Below are 19,455 nucleotides of genomic sequence, written 5' to 3' on the forward strand. Positions count from 1 at the left end.
TGTGTGATTAAAAGTAAATAAATTATAAAGACGTGATTGTATTTTATTGATCCTACCAAATTAGTAACAATGGTCAACACTGTTTTGGTACCACGAACTTTTGGGTTTTGTTTAAGTTGATGTACCCTAATTAAAATTATAAATTATACAGCTACAATAATTTTGTAATAATCTCATACAGTTTTTATGACATCTATTTATTTATTCATCTTATATAAGTGTGTAATAAAATTTTAGTGGTTCGAATAACATCATTTGGGCAACTGTGTAAGCAAAACTGTGCATCAAGTAATATGTATATACGTTTTAATTTCGTCGTAAACATGCCACGAAAATAAATAATATAATCTGTAGTGATAGTTTGCCATGTTCATGCCATAACCATAACCTATAGACATAGACAAAAATTCGTCAGTATAGATTCGCTATGTTGGTATTCAAATATTGGATTTGCAAGACGTCAATCGTCAGTCGAAACATAGGTTAGTATTTAATTATTTTTTTGTATTCCTTAAAATTTTTGTCATTTATAGTCAAATCTAAAATAATTAAGATAGCATTTTGTATTTGTATCATCAATTTAAAAATACTCCTAAGTGCTTTGTTATAATTTATAATTTAAAAATATTTCGTAATTTCCGATATCTAATTTTTTCTTTACCGTATTGTTCATAATTGATTAAATATATACCACGGTTAGTATTTTTAAGCGCCCGTATATATATGATCTCAATGATTATAAAACGCATTATCAATAAGAAATACGAATAACCAATGTGTATAAAACATTACATAACAATTATTAATGAATTTGTTTACATATCTATAGAATAAAAACCTCCGAATAAAAAAAAATTGCCCGTTTTCTTTTCCAGTTCTTAGTTTGCAAAAAATTTGAACTTATTTTCCTTAGGTTTGGTTAATCACAAAAATGGAACAAACTTCTTCAAATTTATACAGACATTCATTATCAAAAATAGGAGAATCAACATGTGTTGTGTTCATATGATAATGTTGTGTTAGTTCATACAGTATTAAAAAGTATTATAAAAAGAAAATTCTTGCTTTTTCATAATTGATGTTTCTTATCCTGTTAATAAAAGCCCCAATCTTATTGAATATATATATATTATAATAAGTAGAATTCCTTATTAAATAATATATTTATGTCTTATAGGTATATGGCGATTCTAAGGTTCCTCCGCAGGAACTTAGTCAGCATCACATTTCCTACACTTGCCTTAACATTCATCTGGCTTGATTGGAGCCATACTAGGAAGTGGAAAGCTTTGAACAAGAAGGAGTAAAATGGCTGTTTTTGGAATAACAACTCAATATGCTTGGTTTGCTGTCCCCATGATCGGATTTTTTATTGGAAAATATTTGGATGATCAGGAAACACTAAGGATGACAAATTTTAGAGATAAATCTGCTCTGTATGGAGGCCGAGTAAAGGAAGGAGACCCACCATCCTGGCCTTAAATCTTTTTAAAATATGTAATGTAATATTTCTGTTAAATAAAGGTCTGTAGTCTTTGTTGTATTATTTTTATTTTATCTACTTACAGAAGTTTACAGAAACACATTAATGCTGAGTTTCAATATAAAATTCTGTTCCTTGATATGTGGATTATAAAAAAAATGTTTTCAACACATGATGCATGAAAACATTTGCGGGCTTTCATTGTTCTTATACATTTAAAAAGAAGTGATGTACAAAAAATGTGAATCTAATGTGTAGATTTTGATTTGAGTAGAATATTGAAATGAGCTGTAAATGACTATTTCAAAGACAAGCTAATAACTGCAGAAAGAGACTTACAGTGATATTGTATAACATATTATTGAAGATTATAATCTTCAATGATGCATTATATAATGCTATGGACAGAAATTTAGCAAAAAGCAAGCCAAATTCTGAGTTTATTTAAAATAAAAATCAACTAGATATAATATACAACATTATTTTCTATTGATTTTAATTAAAAATGTACATTATTATATATGTAAAAATTATCAAACTTAATGAGGCAACATTATGGAAGTAGTTGATTTCAATTATAAATTTTTTTTAGCTTCAAATATGATATGATATTATGAAGAACAAGAGAAACACAATACAGTTCTGAAAATTAAAACTAATAAGTGAGAAACCAACAAGTTTCAAAGAAAATATACATAGGTATAATACATGATGATGTAAGTGAATATATAATGATAGTTAAATAAGAAATATTCCTCCAGTTGTATTCTTCTGTAGTAAAATTTAATTATAAATAATACAATGAAATCTAGGCATTTAAGTATATATTGAAACAGTTTAAAAATGTATCATACGCTGACTTCAAATATGAGTAGGGCTTGTCATAACTCATTTATTTGTCTTTTTGGAGCTGTAAAGGTGAAGTGCGGTTTTGAAGTTGATTTAAATTAATGATTTAAAAATAAAAATACCTTTTATTTTTGTTTGAAAACAAGATTAGTGAATATCTTTTGTCTTGGTTATTGATAAAAAATAACATGTAATTTAGGTAATAGGTTTTGACATAACAAGAAAATATATAGATTCTATTAGCTATGCTGTGTTATATAATTATATTGGTGCCATCTGGACATTTCTTTTTTAATCTTTGTCATGGCCACACTACGCATGTTAGTTTTCATAAAAATCACTAGATGGCGCCTATCTATTTGAAGATCGTGCTGTTCACTTTTCAGGGCCTGCTGTATAGCTGGCAAATTTATTTAATAAAAAATATTCCATTTATTTTATTGCTAGCCTAGCGGCGAAATATGAAATATCCTAATATCGGTTTCTTATGTTTTCATCGCACTTATACAAATACTTGTGCAAAAATAAACATCGGATTTCATGAACACACCGACTAGTTTAAATAAAAGAAAACGTCTCTCGGTTTTTTAGTAAACAGCAAGAATTATGTATATACCTAGCGTGTGAATGCTATGTATTAACAATTTTATGTCACCTTGCACTAACTAGGTACCTACCTGCACAAATATTACTTTTTGCAATATAATGTGCTAAGTATTAGGAAGCTCTGTTAATTATTAAGTTAGTCTCTAGAGCAGCAATAAAACTAATTAAATCCAGTCGTATTTATTTATTTATCGAATTCCTCGTTAAAACGTTCTCTTGGCCATTGAATACCACAGAATAGCATAGGGTGCCCACCAGCCAACTCCAAAGAGGACACAAAATACAAGCGTACACACGTATCTGTAATTTAAAATGACTGCTTTTAGCCCCCGTATGCGGTGGAATAAGTACATCATAACACAATTAAACTTATATAATACTAGGGAATAGAATACCCCATTAATTTTCATAACAAATATAGCTTATATTAATCACATCAAGATCAAATTAAATACAACATTTATTATAGTGATTGAGTGACCAAATTTAAACCTAAGACAGATATAATATTCTATTAATATTTTTTCTATTAGACAATTTTCTATTTGTAATATTTTATTTTACCTGTTAGTAACATTAAAAGGTAAGTTATCGAACGGTTTCGTAAATTCGTCATGGTGCATTCTTTGTATAGGCTTTGCTGTTGGTATCTTGCTCAGGATACTTCGACCCCGGCATGCTCCCGTTATGAGGTGCCGAACGCCAAACATGTTCAATTCCTGCTTATAAAGGACGGTAACAATCTGGATACAGGCACTCAATTGCGATGTAGACAATTGTATAATTGTCATACATTTGAGTATTGAAAAGAGAATGTTTAAAAAAATATTACGTTTCTTATGGCCAGTGACGCGTGAGTAATGTTAAAACCTTTTCAAAATATGTTATATATAAAAAAAAAATTGACGAAACAAGACAAAACGATTGGCACTCACAGATGGCAGGCTTATCGCTAGAAGTGTTCTCTGGAAAATAATTCCTATTAAAGATACAATTTCAAATGTGATTAAGATAGTTATTTTGAATATTCAAATCGGAATCTTCGTTTTTTTCTATTGGAAATGAAATCCTAATAATATTCATTCATATTTAAAAGGAACTTATTGTTATATTATTTATATAAGACAATTTTTGTATAAATTATCAGTAAGTTATCTACATCTATACTATATATAAAAATGAATCTTTATTTCCCTTGGTCACGCCATCACGCGTGAACGGCTGAACCGATTTCAAAAATTCTATCACCTTTAGAAAGATGGAATTACACTGAGTGCCATAAGGTATATATGTACCATGTTTGAAGCCGGAGCGAACCCCCAATTATATAGATAAATGTATATCAGATCCTTGTGAGACACGTTTATATCATATAATGCAGAGCGATCGTACTATATACTTTCATGTGAAAAGGACACCTCCAAAATTTAGTTACCGCACAAAAATTTTTAAACAAGATTTAAGTGTATTTAATAGTTCGTCTATGACGTAACTAGCAAATATATATAATAATCATGACCTAAACAACTGCGCATTATTTCCCTTTTTAAAACAAATCTAATGTAATGATTCACTAGAAACTCACAATGAAAAATCTCGCTTCATTGGAAGAGAGAGAAAGTTGAAAATTTTCAAAAAACGCTTCACATATTTGATTATTTTCGTTTAAAGACACATTTTTATTTTAGTTTTCGCGTGAAAACTTCGATTTCCTTTTAAAACTACATAGTTATGTGAATTAATAAGTCTACCTAATTTGATTGACTGTTTGATTTGTTTTAGTATAATGAGAGGTAAAGGAAAGGTAGAGGAAAGTAACGGAGGACCTTTGATTATACATGTGAAAGGCTGGATGCTAGTTACGAGGGATAAATAATTGATTTAATCTGGAATAAATTTGTCACAGATATATATTAATTAGTCTGCATAGAGCACAGGCTCTTAATCATAATAAATGAAAAGGTATTTGTTTCGTAACACATTAATTGAGTGGTTATACCTATATCTGTTTTTTTATTCATAATTATTTTATGAAATTGACCAAACATTTGAAAATCGTTATGGAAACACAAAAAAGTTGAGATAAAAAGCATCAGTTTTTTTATTCGCTTTTATAATTAAAGGTGATTTGCAGATTGACGGAATACATTTGGATATACAAGGACAATGTAGGTGAAGCAATGAATTAACAAGATATTTTTCATTTCTCTTTATTCATTTTGCAAGTACGATAACATCTATACAATGACACTACGACTAAATGTTTATTAGACACATGCATTTAAATAAAACTCTTTAAAAATTAAAATATTAAATAATTAAATATTTCTACATATCATTGACTGGAATACTGTTTTATATCATCACAATAAGGGTAACTATTAATATAATTAAACTAACTTTGGAATGATATGAACGTAAATTATTACCATCGGTTTGTTGCCTATTGCCAAAATTAGCTAAAACACGTAACTTATAAATTAAATATTTAATTACATTTATTTTAGTTACTTATAACATTCTATTATTTATTGGAAATTTAGTAAGGGTATATGTTGCAATTGACACGGGTAGCACTGCACGTGGTCGAAAATATCGCTTGGCGTCGAATAAAGATACTGCGCAATCCGACGGCAAGCGTGTTTCCAGAACCTTCTAGATGTCAACTGTCAAGGACCAAGTGCCATCCGCTTCAAGCACCCTAAAGCCTAGCATGCGCAAATGACGCCTGCATCGTTCGTTGCCAATCATCAATCATGTTAGACAGTAACTTAAGCATGCTAGGCCCATTATTACGTTAATTCAATTTAGTCTATAGGTACTATATATAATACACAAGTTTAGGTACATAAAATGATATAACTATTTATCAAATCTAATACGATTGCACTTTAAAATCATACCTAATTTATATACAATAGACATTTCTCGTCCGTATGCTTGTGTAAAATTTAATTTTGTCTGTTTCATGAAGCTTGTTTTAAAACATATATGTTTTTTATTTTAATTTTAAAAGTCGATCGCAGGTAGACTGTTTTCTTCAATAATATGAATTTGTCATGCACCGTTATATTATATTACGTTGATTATAGGGCACATAAAAAGGAATTATTATAATAACCTACATAAATAAAGTCATACCTAATTAAGAGTATTCAGTATTTACAAAAATTTTAATAAAAAGACTAGTCTTGGGATTAGCGTCTAAGAGGTTAAATTAAATAAAAAATTTTTTATTACAAATAAATATATCAAGGACACAATTTAAAATATGATATAAATAAAAGTTATTACCAAATTAATTTTCGTAGGTACAATTGTATCACAATAAAATAACGATCAGTGAGCAAAGAAATCTGTCTTCTAAACAGGCAACACAAATACTCAAACTGTATCAATTCTACATTTAAAGATCGGTTAAAGTATTTGAAAATAAATATTACAGTTATTAGGACTGATACAAACTTTGGCATCAGAAAGTTAACAAATAATGAGTTACACACTCTACGTTTTTACATGATCATCTGCGTGACAAAGTATGCGTGATCACAATGACGTGAACCGTTTTATAGCGCCCGTCGGCTCCGGCGACGTCGATTTTTACGCCAACCGATATTTTAGGCGTGAAACCTGAATCATATTACGTATTGAATTTGTTTAGTCTCAACATTAGAGCAGAAGAAACGAAATTACAGTGGGCCCGAAGTTTTTAGTGCTTGCTGGTCGAATATTCTGTTTATTTCGACAATTCAAATCAATTTATTTTCAATCAAATAATATCGACAACAAGTTACAAGTTTATTTCAATCAATAAGTTTAAGTTAAACAAAATTTTGAATAGAATTCAAACTTAATTCCAACTTTGAAAAATTCTTAGATATCAAAGATTATTTCAAAAACCCACATATTGAAACTAAACAATTTATTCTCAATCTTTTGCACCTTTCAGAATATTACCCACTGAATAAAAATTCAAATTTTTGAATCACCAATACAAACTTACCTTCATCCACCAGCAATTCAAATTATCAATCTAGATAAAAAAATATGGAAACGTAGTATGCGTTGAAGCCCAAAGCTATTTGGTACGTACTTTTCATAACAGGTTAATTAATGATGTATAACAAAATATCATATTAGTTGGGCAACCGTCGTTCTAAATATTTTTTATCGTTTCGTAGCTCTGGGCGTAGAAGCAAGTTTTGTATTGCGTTGTGGTTTCTATCATTGTAGCCCTACATGACTTGCTTCTTTGTCTATTGTCGTTACCAAATCAAAAGGGAATTCAACCATTTAACATAATAACTAACTACAAGACACATTGATAACGTATAAGATGTGAAAAATAACGCATTCTATTACTGCAAACGAAACCAGTACAAAGAACACGTTGCATTTGCATTTTTATATTTATTGTTTGAATAACAGAATGAAATGAATTTACGATTTAAATAGTTGCGCTCCTATTGACTTGGTTAAGAGTTCAACGACTGTTACATATGTGTTCTTAAAAAGCTGGTCATGCGTAGTGTGGATACGATCCCAGGTGCGATGCCACGTGGGGAGGAGCCATAGAATGGGGGGAGTAGAGGTTGCTCCCACCACCGCCCCAATTACTCCATGATGCTGATGGGAATATTGAAGCTGTAACAAGAAGGTTTCTAACCTAAGTTAACATGTGAAATTGGAATTGGAATTGAAATTGGATTTTGGACAACAATATCCGCTTGCTTCGGATATCACTATTTGCCACAAACAGACTAGGCTAAGTATTGGGCTGGTGATAGTTGCAGCGCACACTATGCGCCTATGAATGTTTGCAAAGCAAATATATTGCTACCTAAATGCACGTTGTTGGATCTATTACACGTCATTAAGTAAACCTGAATACCTAAATAAACTGATGAATGTTTTAAAATATGAGTGAAGTAACAGGCACATAGAAGAATGTTTATTTGATCATTCGCTCGCAACAAATTCGCTTATACGCTAGCTTGTAATGATTTTCCAAGGAATTCATAGTAACCTAGCCGAACTTCGATCAATACTAACTCAATGTAGTCAAATATGTCATCTACTAAATAATACATTATATTTACAATAAATAACCAGTTACATTATTATATATTCCGCATTAGAAAATTTGAAAATAAAGTATTATTTGAAGCTTTTTATTATTTACCTACTTACGTGCAAAACGGAAGTAACAATATACATTTTAAAATACTAGTATTTATAAAAAATTGTATTTACTCTCTATAATCAATTGCATAGAATTCAGCGTAAATATTTGACGAGTACAGCATGTTAATTTAATATTGAACATATCTATTTAAAATGCATATAAACATTCCTGTACAAAATGTGGTATCGCAGTAAATTATCGCAGTCAAAATATTTATTCCATTAAGTCAAGTGCGTGAAGCCAAACCAGTGGCGATGACAAGCCGTTTCGAGGAGCGTGCTAATATTTGTGCTAGCGAGTGTACGGGTATTAGCACCCAATGCAGATTACACCCGACTGCGTTTGAAGGGTGCATGATATTAAACTGGCCTGTTGACAACTTTTTTTAATCTGTGTTAGCTTAAAATCACTTTAAAATGTCTTGTAAATACAAAATTTTATTTGCGATATCAAAAATTCATATGTCTGGTAGACTCTACTTTTATGGTTTAATTATTGTTTAAATATATTTAGTGAAAAAGGTTTTGATTAACGTACGTTTGACGTAAACTTAACGTACGTAACGTAATGTACAAAGCAATCACTCCTTAATCTTCATTTCACATAGAATTATTGTTCAAAGAATTCCTTAGAAAATCATAATTTTACATAAGGGGTCAATTCGCAAGCCATTCACCGCACATAATATTACCTGTGGATGTAGGCATCGCCGCGTGAGGTGACATAAACGACGACAACTTGGCCGAGTGGTGGTACGAGCTCATGAACAAGTCACTCTGATACTTGTACGCCTGGTCTGTCGCAGCGGGCTGGGTCGCCGCAGCCAGCCCTTGGAAGTCAAACTTGTACGCGTAACGCTTGCCGTGTACCTTCGTCATTATGTTCTTGTCGTAGTAATATCTGTGCAGAGTTCGATAAATTAGTACTTCTGCCTATAATTAACAACACTAGGGCTAGAAATAAGAAACAACGGACATAAATAACTTAAAAGAATTATGGTTATAAGGAATATCATATTTCAGTCCACGTACAGGGACTGAATAAAAATCGCACCGCACATAAATTATTATGGGTACCCAATGACATCGCAAAAGCATCATTGTTGCCGCCGTGACGACTGACGTTACCTCAAAGCTCGGCTCAGCTTATCATAGTTCATGTTTGGTTTGGACTTGCGTTCTCCCCAGCGCCGAGCAACCTCATCGGGGTCCGTCAGTTTGAATTCGCCATTTGTCCCCTCCCAGGTGATGCAGCCTGCGTTGCTCGAATCACTCAATAACTCCAGAAGAAACTGCCACAACTGGATCTGGCCTGAGCCTGGAATAATCAATTTAGCTATAATCTACTTAAAACCTAGCAAGGAACTCACAGAAATTCCTTTATATATAATAAATATATAATGCAGAGCATTTCCATAATATATCAATTCGATTAATATATTAAAGGCTAATAATACAATGAAAAGAGTCTTTCTTCTCCAGTGCCAATATAATATACTTACCTTTTTTTAAAATGCCTCTGAACTAATAGCTGAATTTACTTCAATAAAATATATTATATTTTTCATCAATATTGAAGCAAATTCTGTATGTATTAGGTAAGTTGTGTTACATATGTGTTAAACAACAGTTTTATTATTAAAAGTGTAACAGCTGTTATTACATAATATACGATAATCGTATAATAAATGTTACTTGTGGATGAAAGAGAAAAGTTTCGTGCACAGACAATATAGCTAATGCCTAATGGCTTAAATAATATTGAAAGATTTTACCATCACCAACCCTATCATTACGCAGTCATAAAGCGGTAGTTAGGCCGCGCCTGAGGCATTGCGCCTTACAATACCTAATAGTTCCTTGAATCGATTATGGATAAGCGACTACACGCTGACACGGCATTCTATTAATATTATTTGGGTGGCTTTTCGATTTATTCCACCTCATGGCAACACTCGATAATAAAGTAACACCTATTTATTATATTAGCTGTGACAACACTAAGATTATCAATAAAAATTAGTCAAGGAAATGTTGTTTATATCGTTATTTAGATATTTAATTTAATATATTAAACGTTAATATCATACCATTACGTATAGCATTTTGGACGAAAAAGCTTACGCAAACCTGATAGGATGACAATAATGCCATAAGTACGTAGGTAATAAAGGTTATTTCTAACGATCATTATATAATTTCCGTTTGTACATTTGTCTACCATATATCATTGACAGTGATTTAGCAACATGCAGTATTTTTCTCATCAAACCCTAAGCCATCATTAATTGCGAGTAATAAAATCGATGGGGCATAACAGACAATGATGCAAGCGAAGCGAGATGCTAGCGAAAACGTTGTGACTTCAACATAATCGATCATGGTATAAATCACCGAGATGCCACGCTCGTGTGAACTCACCGTTTTAGTGAAGTACTGTCCCCATGTATGGAGCTATTTTTTCAAAGGACACAATGGTTTAATATTCAGCGCCACTTAAAGAACACTTAATTATTAACCTGTTTGCTATTTGGATTACAATGATTTGCTTACTATCGTAAAAGGAGAAATCTTTAAAAAATATTCGATTGGTTAGAAAATGTGAAAATGTTTAAGAGCATAGTTAGAGCATTATCTATACCTAATCTATTCAAGTAACCTTGTTTGTATGTTTGTTTTTTGCAAGAAGCAATCTTCGGAAGCTCTGCTTCGACCATGAAAATGCTTTCACTAACAGAAATCAGAAATGACAACATTTTCTTTTATGATGGATGAAAAATAAGGTTAATAAATCAAAGCATACTTATACGAAACCAAAGGAGTTATTATTATTGGTGCTGTATAGTAGCTTTTATGTTTGAATCATCGTAAATGTTTTTTGTATTAAAAGAGGGACATTCTTATGTGCATCTGATCTTGATGGGTTGTTATGGCCATGTTATCGTCCCACGAAGTGCACACGAATTGGCTGGTTTTCAATATTTTACTAAGCTTCTTCTATTAATAATTGTAACGATTAATAGAAATAACCGAGCTAGATTGCTTGATATTTACGTCTTACAAACACAGTATATAAATACATCAATGTCAATGTGGCATATTATATAACATACAACAATTTTTTTCCTGACGCTACTTCTAGGCGTTCGCGTTTCGCTCAAGTCGTGCGTACACGTTACATGGCCGCCCAATATCCCAACATGATTCTACGGGGGTCCCTACGTTACTGAGCTTCGACGCTTGTAAATCACTATTTTATTCGAAAAAACATATTGGCATGTATTGGTCTATTATGTTTCGAATACAACAAGCAAGTAGACTGACGTTTAAATAACTACATGTAATTTATTATGAAGGCTTTATTATGGCGCCTGTAAATAAAAAAAAAATTGTTCTATTTCCAATAATTAGCTAAAATTACCAGATAGATATGAATAGTTCCGCTTCGACTCCATCTGGATCGTCGCATCATACTAGTCGCTTTTTGTATGATTTTATAATTTTACAGATATATGCTCCAAAGCATAAAAAAACGCCATTTCATGAGTCATTAAAAACCATTCAGACGTCTTCAAATTATCCTAAGTGGTGTAACTAACACGACTTTTTACATAGATAAGATGTAACTATAAGTATATATACTTACAGATGTAGGATTTGAAATACATATTTGGGTTACGCCCATATATTGTAATGAATTTTGAAAAACGTAACGCTTTAGCGATTAGTACCTTATAAGTAATAATGTGTATTACTTGCAATTACTATGTCGTATCCTCTTCGATCCTAAGACTCCTTCCTATCTCAAAAATAAATTTAACTTCCTACATTGTGAAAACTATTCTCTCCGTTCGGTGGATAGGCTTGTCCTGTGCACGCCGTTCCATCGCACGCGTTTTTATGGTAATTCTTTTATAATTACGACCATAAACCTATGGAATTCCTTGCCGATCATCATAAGGCAAGCCCAAACCCTATCCAAATTTAAAAGTCTTGTGCGTGATTACTTTTTAAATCTTGCGTTTGACTCTGTATAATTTTAATTTTATGTAAGTAGTATGTAATATTATATATATTTGTTTCACTTATTTATCTTTTTATTTTATTTTGTTTTTTGGATATATGTATTTTATTTTATGTTTTGGATATATATATTTATAGTATTATATGTGTATATTATATATTATCTTGATTTCAAATTGTATGTTAATATTCTTTTGTATGGTATATTACTTATATTTGTGTGTGTGTAATTATAGTATTACCTTTTATATGTTTCACTGATTTAACTTTTTACCTACCTGCCTTTAAGTATTTTTGTTTTTCACTTTTTCAGTTGGTTGCCTGGAAGAGATCACTTGTAAGTGATAAGGCCTTCAGGCCTTCTGTGCTGTATGTTTTAGCGTAAGTTTTGTTGTATTCATTTCTGCTGCGTTGACAGCACAATAAAGTGTTTAAAATAAATAAATAAATAAGAGATTTTCTATCTCACAACTGTACAAATGTATATTTAAAAGCCTGATCCGTTGTTGTGATTGATCTAATTAGAACTGGATATTTTGAAGGTAGTAGAAGGTATTCACCTCTACTATTGAAAACACGGAAAAACTTTCTTAATAACACAGGTTATACTGAGTCGTCGTTTTGCTTTTTCGTAGTTCAAATCACGATTACGGACAGGTAAGTTGGTCTGCGCCCGCGTGAAATGCAAAGTAATTACAGTCAGGGCTGCCACGTGCCTTTAATTGTCTCACATAAATTGCCGCTACCGACGCGCCTGACACTGCTGCGTAAAATCACAGCACAACCATTATTATGTACTTGCCCATAACTATTGTATGTATATGGGACTCCTACTTCTATATAGATTTAAAATAAAACGACCCTAAACGGAATGGTTTAAGCTAGATTAACCTAACTAATAACCAAATCAAAAATGACTGCGAATTTTTGATTGTGATATAAACCAGCGGCGCTGTTCTTGGAAACGGCTATCTGTAATGTTTTAAGGTGCTTTATACAATTTGACTTTTATAAACTCTGTAAAGATTTTATAAGCTCTGCAAATAAGAAGAGAAAACAAGAATAAACATTTTTTTTAAGATGGTATGTATTTTCAAACCTATGATATCATTATAAGAGTGTGCATTATGTTACAAATATTTACTAAAACCTCCCACGCTAGTGATCTTTAGAAGCTCATACTTGTTCCTATTAAGTCATTCAAACATTCGAAAAAATTCTGGACCACATCTCGTAAATATACATCAACATGGTCCAATATCGTTGAAGTGAAATACTTCCATATCTATGAAATATTCATCATGTGATATATATATAAACTTTAACAAAAATGTAGACTCAAATTGTGTGCTGCGATTTAGTTCGACACCATTTTATTAGTCTATTAACATTTTAACTTGCCGAGGGGTAGAGTGCAGATAATATCCATAATATATGTATGCAGCACGTTCCCAAAAGAATAAAATTAATGTTATCTACACTATCTAATAGTAGCTTGCGTGCACGAGTACGTATAAATAATTGTTCGTAATTGACAACCCTACCTGTGGGAAAAAATCACCGAATGTTGAAGTTAATTGCTAGTTACGAGCAAATCAATACACAACTTTATCAAGATACACATTGACCTTTTAACCACTGTCTATTTAACCAATCTACGAACACTTCACTCATTATAGTAAATATATTAAACTGTTATTCGTCGATTTAAATTTACACGAGCCTTGGAAACTGCATGAACTTAATTATCGATAGCTTTCAATTCAAAGAGAAATATTGGTACTTTGTTACAGCCTTCTATTTATATTAATATTTTACTTTATTTTTTATAATAATAAAATATCCCTTGGAAGAGTTTTGACAGTTGTGAGCTTTTAAATTCCCTATTAACTCTTGTTGTGTATTGTTAAATAAGAGATAGCAGAAGATTAAATGAGGTCTTGAAAATTGTGGGATAGTAATTAATAAATTTCCTTTCATGCGATCGTACGAATCATTGTCTATCTATTAAAAAAAAACACGTCAGTTTCAAGCTGCCTCACGTTCATTTCTATCATTTCAATACATCGTTTATCTAAAAACTTATACGGTATCTCCAATCAAATACATGGTAAGCTGAACGGGGGCTGTTATCGCCATTTCGCGTGTTAACTGCCGACCCCTATTTTCTCACAGGTCACCCGCTTATTCTTGACCACTTTCACCTATGAAGGGGCTAAATTTAGTTTTAATTAACCGATATTTTTTGAGCTATTAGTGTCAAATACAAGTACATATATATGAATCAAGTATTGAATGAATAATAGTATAGATCTACACAACACTTCATCTTCCTGTTTCAGGCTTTAATTCGTCCCCTTTTCCTTACAGTAAAGGTGTTTCTTGTTAATTATGAATAAAATATTTTCAAATCTTAATGTGTTTCGCATAGGCCAAAATATAAACAATATCGTTGATTTAATAATTATTACAGAATGTGGTGTTGATCTAATTATCTCAGATTTATATTCATTATCTTACCTGAATTAGCAAGACGACTGCTCGTAGGTCCGAACATTTGATATGGATCTGGAATAGAAAAAAAGATATGTAAATTTATAATCATATGTAGTATAAAATGTCCCTGCAATGAACCATCACTCCACGGAGGTGATTAGGCATGATCTTTAGCCAAATATAGATTCGATGGTAGAGTTTGTTTTCTATAACACTTACTGCACGGCTAGACTACGGAAAGATAGTAGTTTCCCTGACAACAGACCAACAACACGGACCGAAAAAAAACTCAGATACAGTGCATAGATTGCATTTTAAACAGCCGTAATGAGATCGCCCCGTACGTGTAGGCTTCTAAATTTGCATAGATAGTGCTTGGGGTTCTTACTAACCGTTTGTCGCGACTCGCGAAACTAGACTTCATTTTTAGAATGTCTCAAAGGAATCGATTTCTTAGAAAAACTGACGTTTTGTTTGATTAATTCCTGAAGCTTAAGTCAACTCTTATCAGTCTCTATTGTTAAAGATATATGCTGAATTGAACATTCAAATAATGAGATCCTCGTTGGCTATAAGACCTCTCATATCGTTGGTCGTATTGTACAAAAATACTTAAAAATCATACGAATGTTATAACGGTCGAATAATTATGATTATTTTACATCAATTTAATATGAACTTTAAAACGTAAAGCTTAAAATCAATTTCAGTAAAAGTAATGTCCAATTGTTTGAAATTCAATTTGAAACAATAGGGACCCCAAGGGAACAGTCGCCTTTGTTAATATTATAATAAAATAGTAATTGTTAATGACACTCATGTTGTTCGTGGGTTGTAAAGCAGGGTACTGTGACTAACTCTCATGCCATGACTAATACAAAATGTGCCATAAAGTCTTAAGAATCGAGGGATGAATAACATAAATATGAAGAATAATATTTATTAAATGTGACGATTCCATATACAATTTGTAATCGTTTGTGTAAGGTAACAGTAAAACGAAATTTGTTTTTTTGTGTCGATTTAGTAAGATTATAGCGGGTAATTTTATTTAAAGAAATAGTTGGATTGCCTCTGGTGAATCTAGTTTGAATAAGGTAGGAATACAAAACATAATATGCGACAGCAAACGTTGTACTATACCATAATTTAAATGTGTTAGGTCAATTACGGCTTGACATCTATTTTTTGTATTATGCCATTTAGCACGGTAAGTATGAATAGCCTCACATTTCTCATTTTCTAATTTCAACCCTGTGCCATAACTTCAATAGAATTCTCAGTGCATACAGATATTCAATAAATGACGTTCAAGAGAAATAAATTTGTAGCGAAATAACAAACGTAGAATCTGTATCACTCCACTTTTCATTTCCTTGGACCAGGAAATGAAATACTCTTTCTCTTCATACATAGTTCTTTCTTTAATAGAACAAGATTGCACCTGACGTTCGCTGAGATACCAGCTCGTGACAAAAACTTTATAACATTTTGAGTACAACTTCTAGTTCTAGTTTTAGAAAATTACCCGTTTTCGGAGTAAAGCACTCGTAAAGATAAATAAATTCTCGAGTATTTAATTAGATGAAGCGTCATTGACAAAGGAATTATTAAATGAAATAGATGTGCCTGAATATCTTATATCTTTAAACGAGCAATTCTTGTATATATATATAATTGGAATCTCGGAATCGGCTCCAACGAATTTCATGAAATTTAGTATACAGGGGGTTTCGGGGGCGATAAATCGATCTAGCTAGAAATTTTTTTAGAAAATGTCATATTCGTATTTTATTCGTGTTTTTTTTCCTGACATCTATTGGTGAATTATAATACTATATTGCTTCGTAGATAGCTGGACAACTGAAATAACACATAGGCACTTTTTATACCGATATTCCTACGGGATACGGTTACGCAGCACGCTTACGCGGTTTCAACCGCGGGTCACAGCTAGTATTTTTCTAATATAAATAGCTGAGCTATTCCTCGAAGTGATACTACATCTTATTCGAAAATCTACAAAGTATATAATTTTGTAGTTCACGAGAGAAAATCTGCGTGCATGTGACGGTTTTAATAAAATGGATTTTCATTATAATTTTTTTTCTTTTATAAAACCTCAATTAAAGAAACTCCTACTAACTAGAAACTCTTTCCGATTATTCGTCGCTCTTCGGTGTGTAATGTAGTGTCAGTAACAAATTGTTTAAAAATCATAACTTAAGAAGCGAAACGTGCATGACTAAGCAAGGGTTTGATTCGAAAAATGTTGAATAGCAGTTAAACGGGGGCTCATACAGTTCCCTGTAGGGCGCGGCGCGATCTAATCCAGATGATTATGATAAATGACTCGCTAGGGATCGATTGTCGGGTTAATTCAACCGGTACTTTATTAGAAAACTATTACAAATATTTAATGTTTATCAATATTTGAATAGATTGATTGTTTACAGTAACCGTCGTCCAATCGTCGTCATATTGAATAGCATAAATTTGCCCTTGAAAAACAAATAGACTGGTAATGGAGTTCCTCCTTCCTTTTCTTAGAACAGAGGACAATTAAAAACAATTTTTTTTAGCAATCCGTATGTATACTGTACTTCTATTCAATTCCAAACGTAATCAAACTTAAACATCTATGAAACAATACGTTAATTTACTTGTTTCGTGCATGGCGGATGATAGGACAAGGCTGTAATTAAGGATTTTAACGTCAATCATCATAAGATGACAAAGGTAAGAATTCCCTCTGATTGCCCCTGACATTGACTATCCGGATGCAGTGATTATATTTATAAGCGGACAAAAGGCACGAGGCCGCAATTTGAAATGATTGGCCCTCTTGACGTCTGATACAGATGTAATGGCGCGGAAACGTATTCTAATCCATTTGCATCACTTTGTATTTCATTCCTTTCAAAATAAATCGTAAGTAGCTAAAGATGGTTCACTTCTATTCATATAAAATTTTCATAGATCAGATTAACAACCAATATTCATTATTTGTATTTCATTAAAGGTAATTTTTAAGTATGTAAGTAGGTAATTGTTTATGTCGCAGTTCAAGTGGTAAAGCTGACAAAAGCATTTAAAATTTATTGATAACTCTCACTAGATGCAATATAAAATCAACTCATTGCGTACATACGTATCTGCAAATAGCATCGACAAAAGTGATTACATTTTCATTTCGAATCGAAATTGATGGGACGAGCTCAGTTCTGCTACCGATTTATTCGTTTATGTGATTGTTTTTCCCATTTAAGGGTGGTATAATTTGATCTTCGTTCGGTTGTTATAAGAATTTACAGGTTAAACAGTTTTCTATGAAATAAAGTGAGCAACCTCAAAAAATACATGACTTTCGTATTCAAATATTTTGTTGAATCCGGTTAAAATATCGTTTCACTTTTCCATAATCGCCATATTTTTCCTCGTTTTGATACCTTCTAACAATGAATACTAGAAGTAGTTTATCTGCATGTCAAGAAAACGAGATTGATATAAAAATAAATTTTCTGGGGATTTTATAATTTATTACAATTAACCAATTTCGGATTATTATACATGTAGGTATATTGAGTAATATAATATCAATACTAACAAACACACATCGGTAACATTTAGAAATTAATTCAAGACACAGGTTTACTTTTATTTTTAAATTATTCTATAACAAAAGCATGTCTACGTCTCTGTGCTATTTGTGAAAGATAGTTGTCGTTGTACTATATTATCTGTATAACAGTGAGACCCCTTGTGGTGCCAAGAAAACGCTCCGTCGCCTCCCTGCTCGGTCAACAATACATTCTTAGAGCAAACACAACACCCTCATATGAAATTTATGGTGCCACTATATTGGCTGAATAGGACATTTTCTCGATGGCCATACGGAAAACTCTTATTTTTCAAAAATGTTTTTTGTTATTTTAATTAAACAATATTTGTTGTATATAAACTGGTAATGTGTAATGCCAATGTCTAGCCCCTAAAATCTATACAAAATTAAAAAAATATTAATACTAGTAGCAATGTATGTTTTTCTAGAAGATGTCTCATAATTTACAAATTGAGTTTTTTCATATTAAATTGGGCGGTGGGTAATAAAAAATTATTACCCCATAAGTGCTAAATGAAACAACATGATGTACGTTTGGTTCATTTTTTTCATAAGCAACATTGTACATCATCTCATTAAATAAAAGTAACATCTCTGAATAAGTTTGGTACTTTGAGTTTACAGTTTAGATAACTTTTAACTTATAACAACAAATCTTATTACTATTTTAAATATTTTTTTTTTAAAATCACTTAGTTGCACTAAAGTAAATAAGTCTTTCCTTAATTGCTGGTATCAAGGAGAGTGGCTCTAAGAGGCCTCCTGAGTCACGTATGGTGTTTGTATTAACGAAATCATTGCGAGGCTAATTCTCAACGCACTTCGAACCCCTTCGAACGATCTCTGCTCGCCAAATGAACCTCGTAATGTCCGCCTTTCTACTGTAATTACGCACCCATTATCAACACTAATCTTTGAGCAACTGAAAATAAAAAGTACCCCCCAAAAGAGCCTCTATTTTAGTATCCACTTGGTTCAGTTTTATTCGATAGCCGACACGTCGTGGTAAATGTGTAGTTTTTAACAAACTTGAAACAGTCCTTATTGCGATAGCCCTAAATCCAAAATCGCCGATCAAGCGTGAAAGCAACGGAACGTAAATCTTACTACACGGTGATATGAATTTGTTTTGTTCATCAAATGTACAGAGTTGAGGGTTAGTAGAGGCTCGAAGGAGTTAATGCGTTACACA

The 19,455-nt window shown here is 31.9% G+C and overlaps 1 protein-coding gene and 1 long non-coding RNA gene across 3 annotated transcripts in view; one reads left to right on the forward strand and one right to left on the reverse strand.

The window, feature by feature from the left end:
* The first annotated feature begins 374 nt into the window (after nt 1–374).
* LOC119835507 lies at nt 375–1,297 on the forward strand. Its single transcript, XR_005288056.1, has 2 exons — nt 375–482; nt 1,178–1,297. It is a non-coding gene; the product is annotated as an uncharacterized LOC119835507 (long non-coding RNA).
* Nucleotides 1,298–5,178: 3,881 nt separating this feature from the next.
* LOC119835889 (DNA-binding protein D-ETS-3-like) overlaps nt 5,179–19,455 on the reverse strand; it is a 58,013-nt gene continuing 43,736 nt past the window's right edge. For both annotated transcript variants that reach the window (XM_038360988.1, XM_038360987.1), the window contains exons 6-9: nt 14,666–14,713; nt 9,251–9,440; nt 8,815–9,023; nt 5,179–7,582 (exon numbers count right to left, since the gene is read on the reverse strand). In XM_038360988.1, the coding sequence (XP_038216916.1) occupies nt 7,458–7,582; nt 8,815–9,023; nt 9,251–9,440; nt 14,666–14,713 (572 nt within the window). In that variant the 3' untranslated portion in view covers nt 5,179–7,457. The remainder of the gene's footprint in view (nt 7,583–8,814; nt 9,024–9,250; nt 9,441–14,665; nt 14,714–19,455) is intronic.

The sequence above is a fragment of the Zerene cesonia genome, chromosome Z (assembly GCF_012273895.1).
Source record: "Zerene cesonia ecotype Mississippi chromosome Z, Zerene_cesonia_1.1, whole genome shotgun sequence".
Taxonomy (NCBI): Eukaryota; Metazoa; Arthropoda; class Insecta; order Lepidoptera; family Pieridae; genus Zerene; species Zerene cesonia.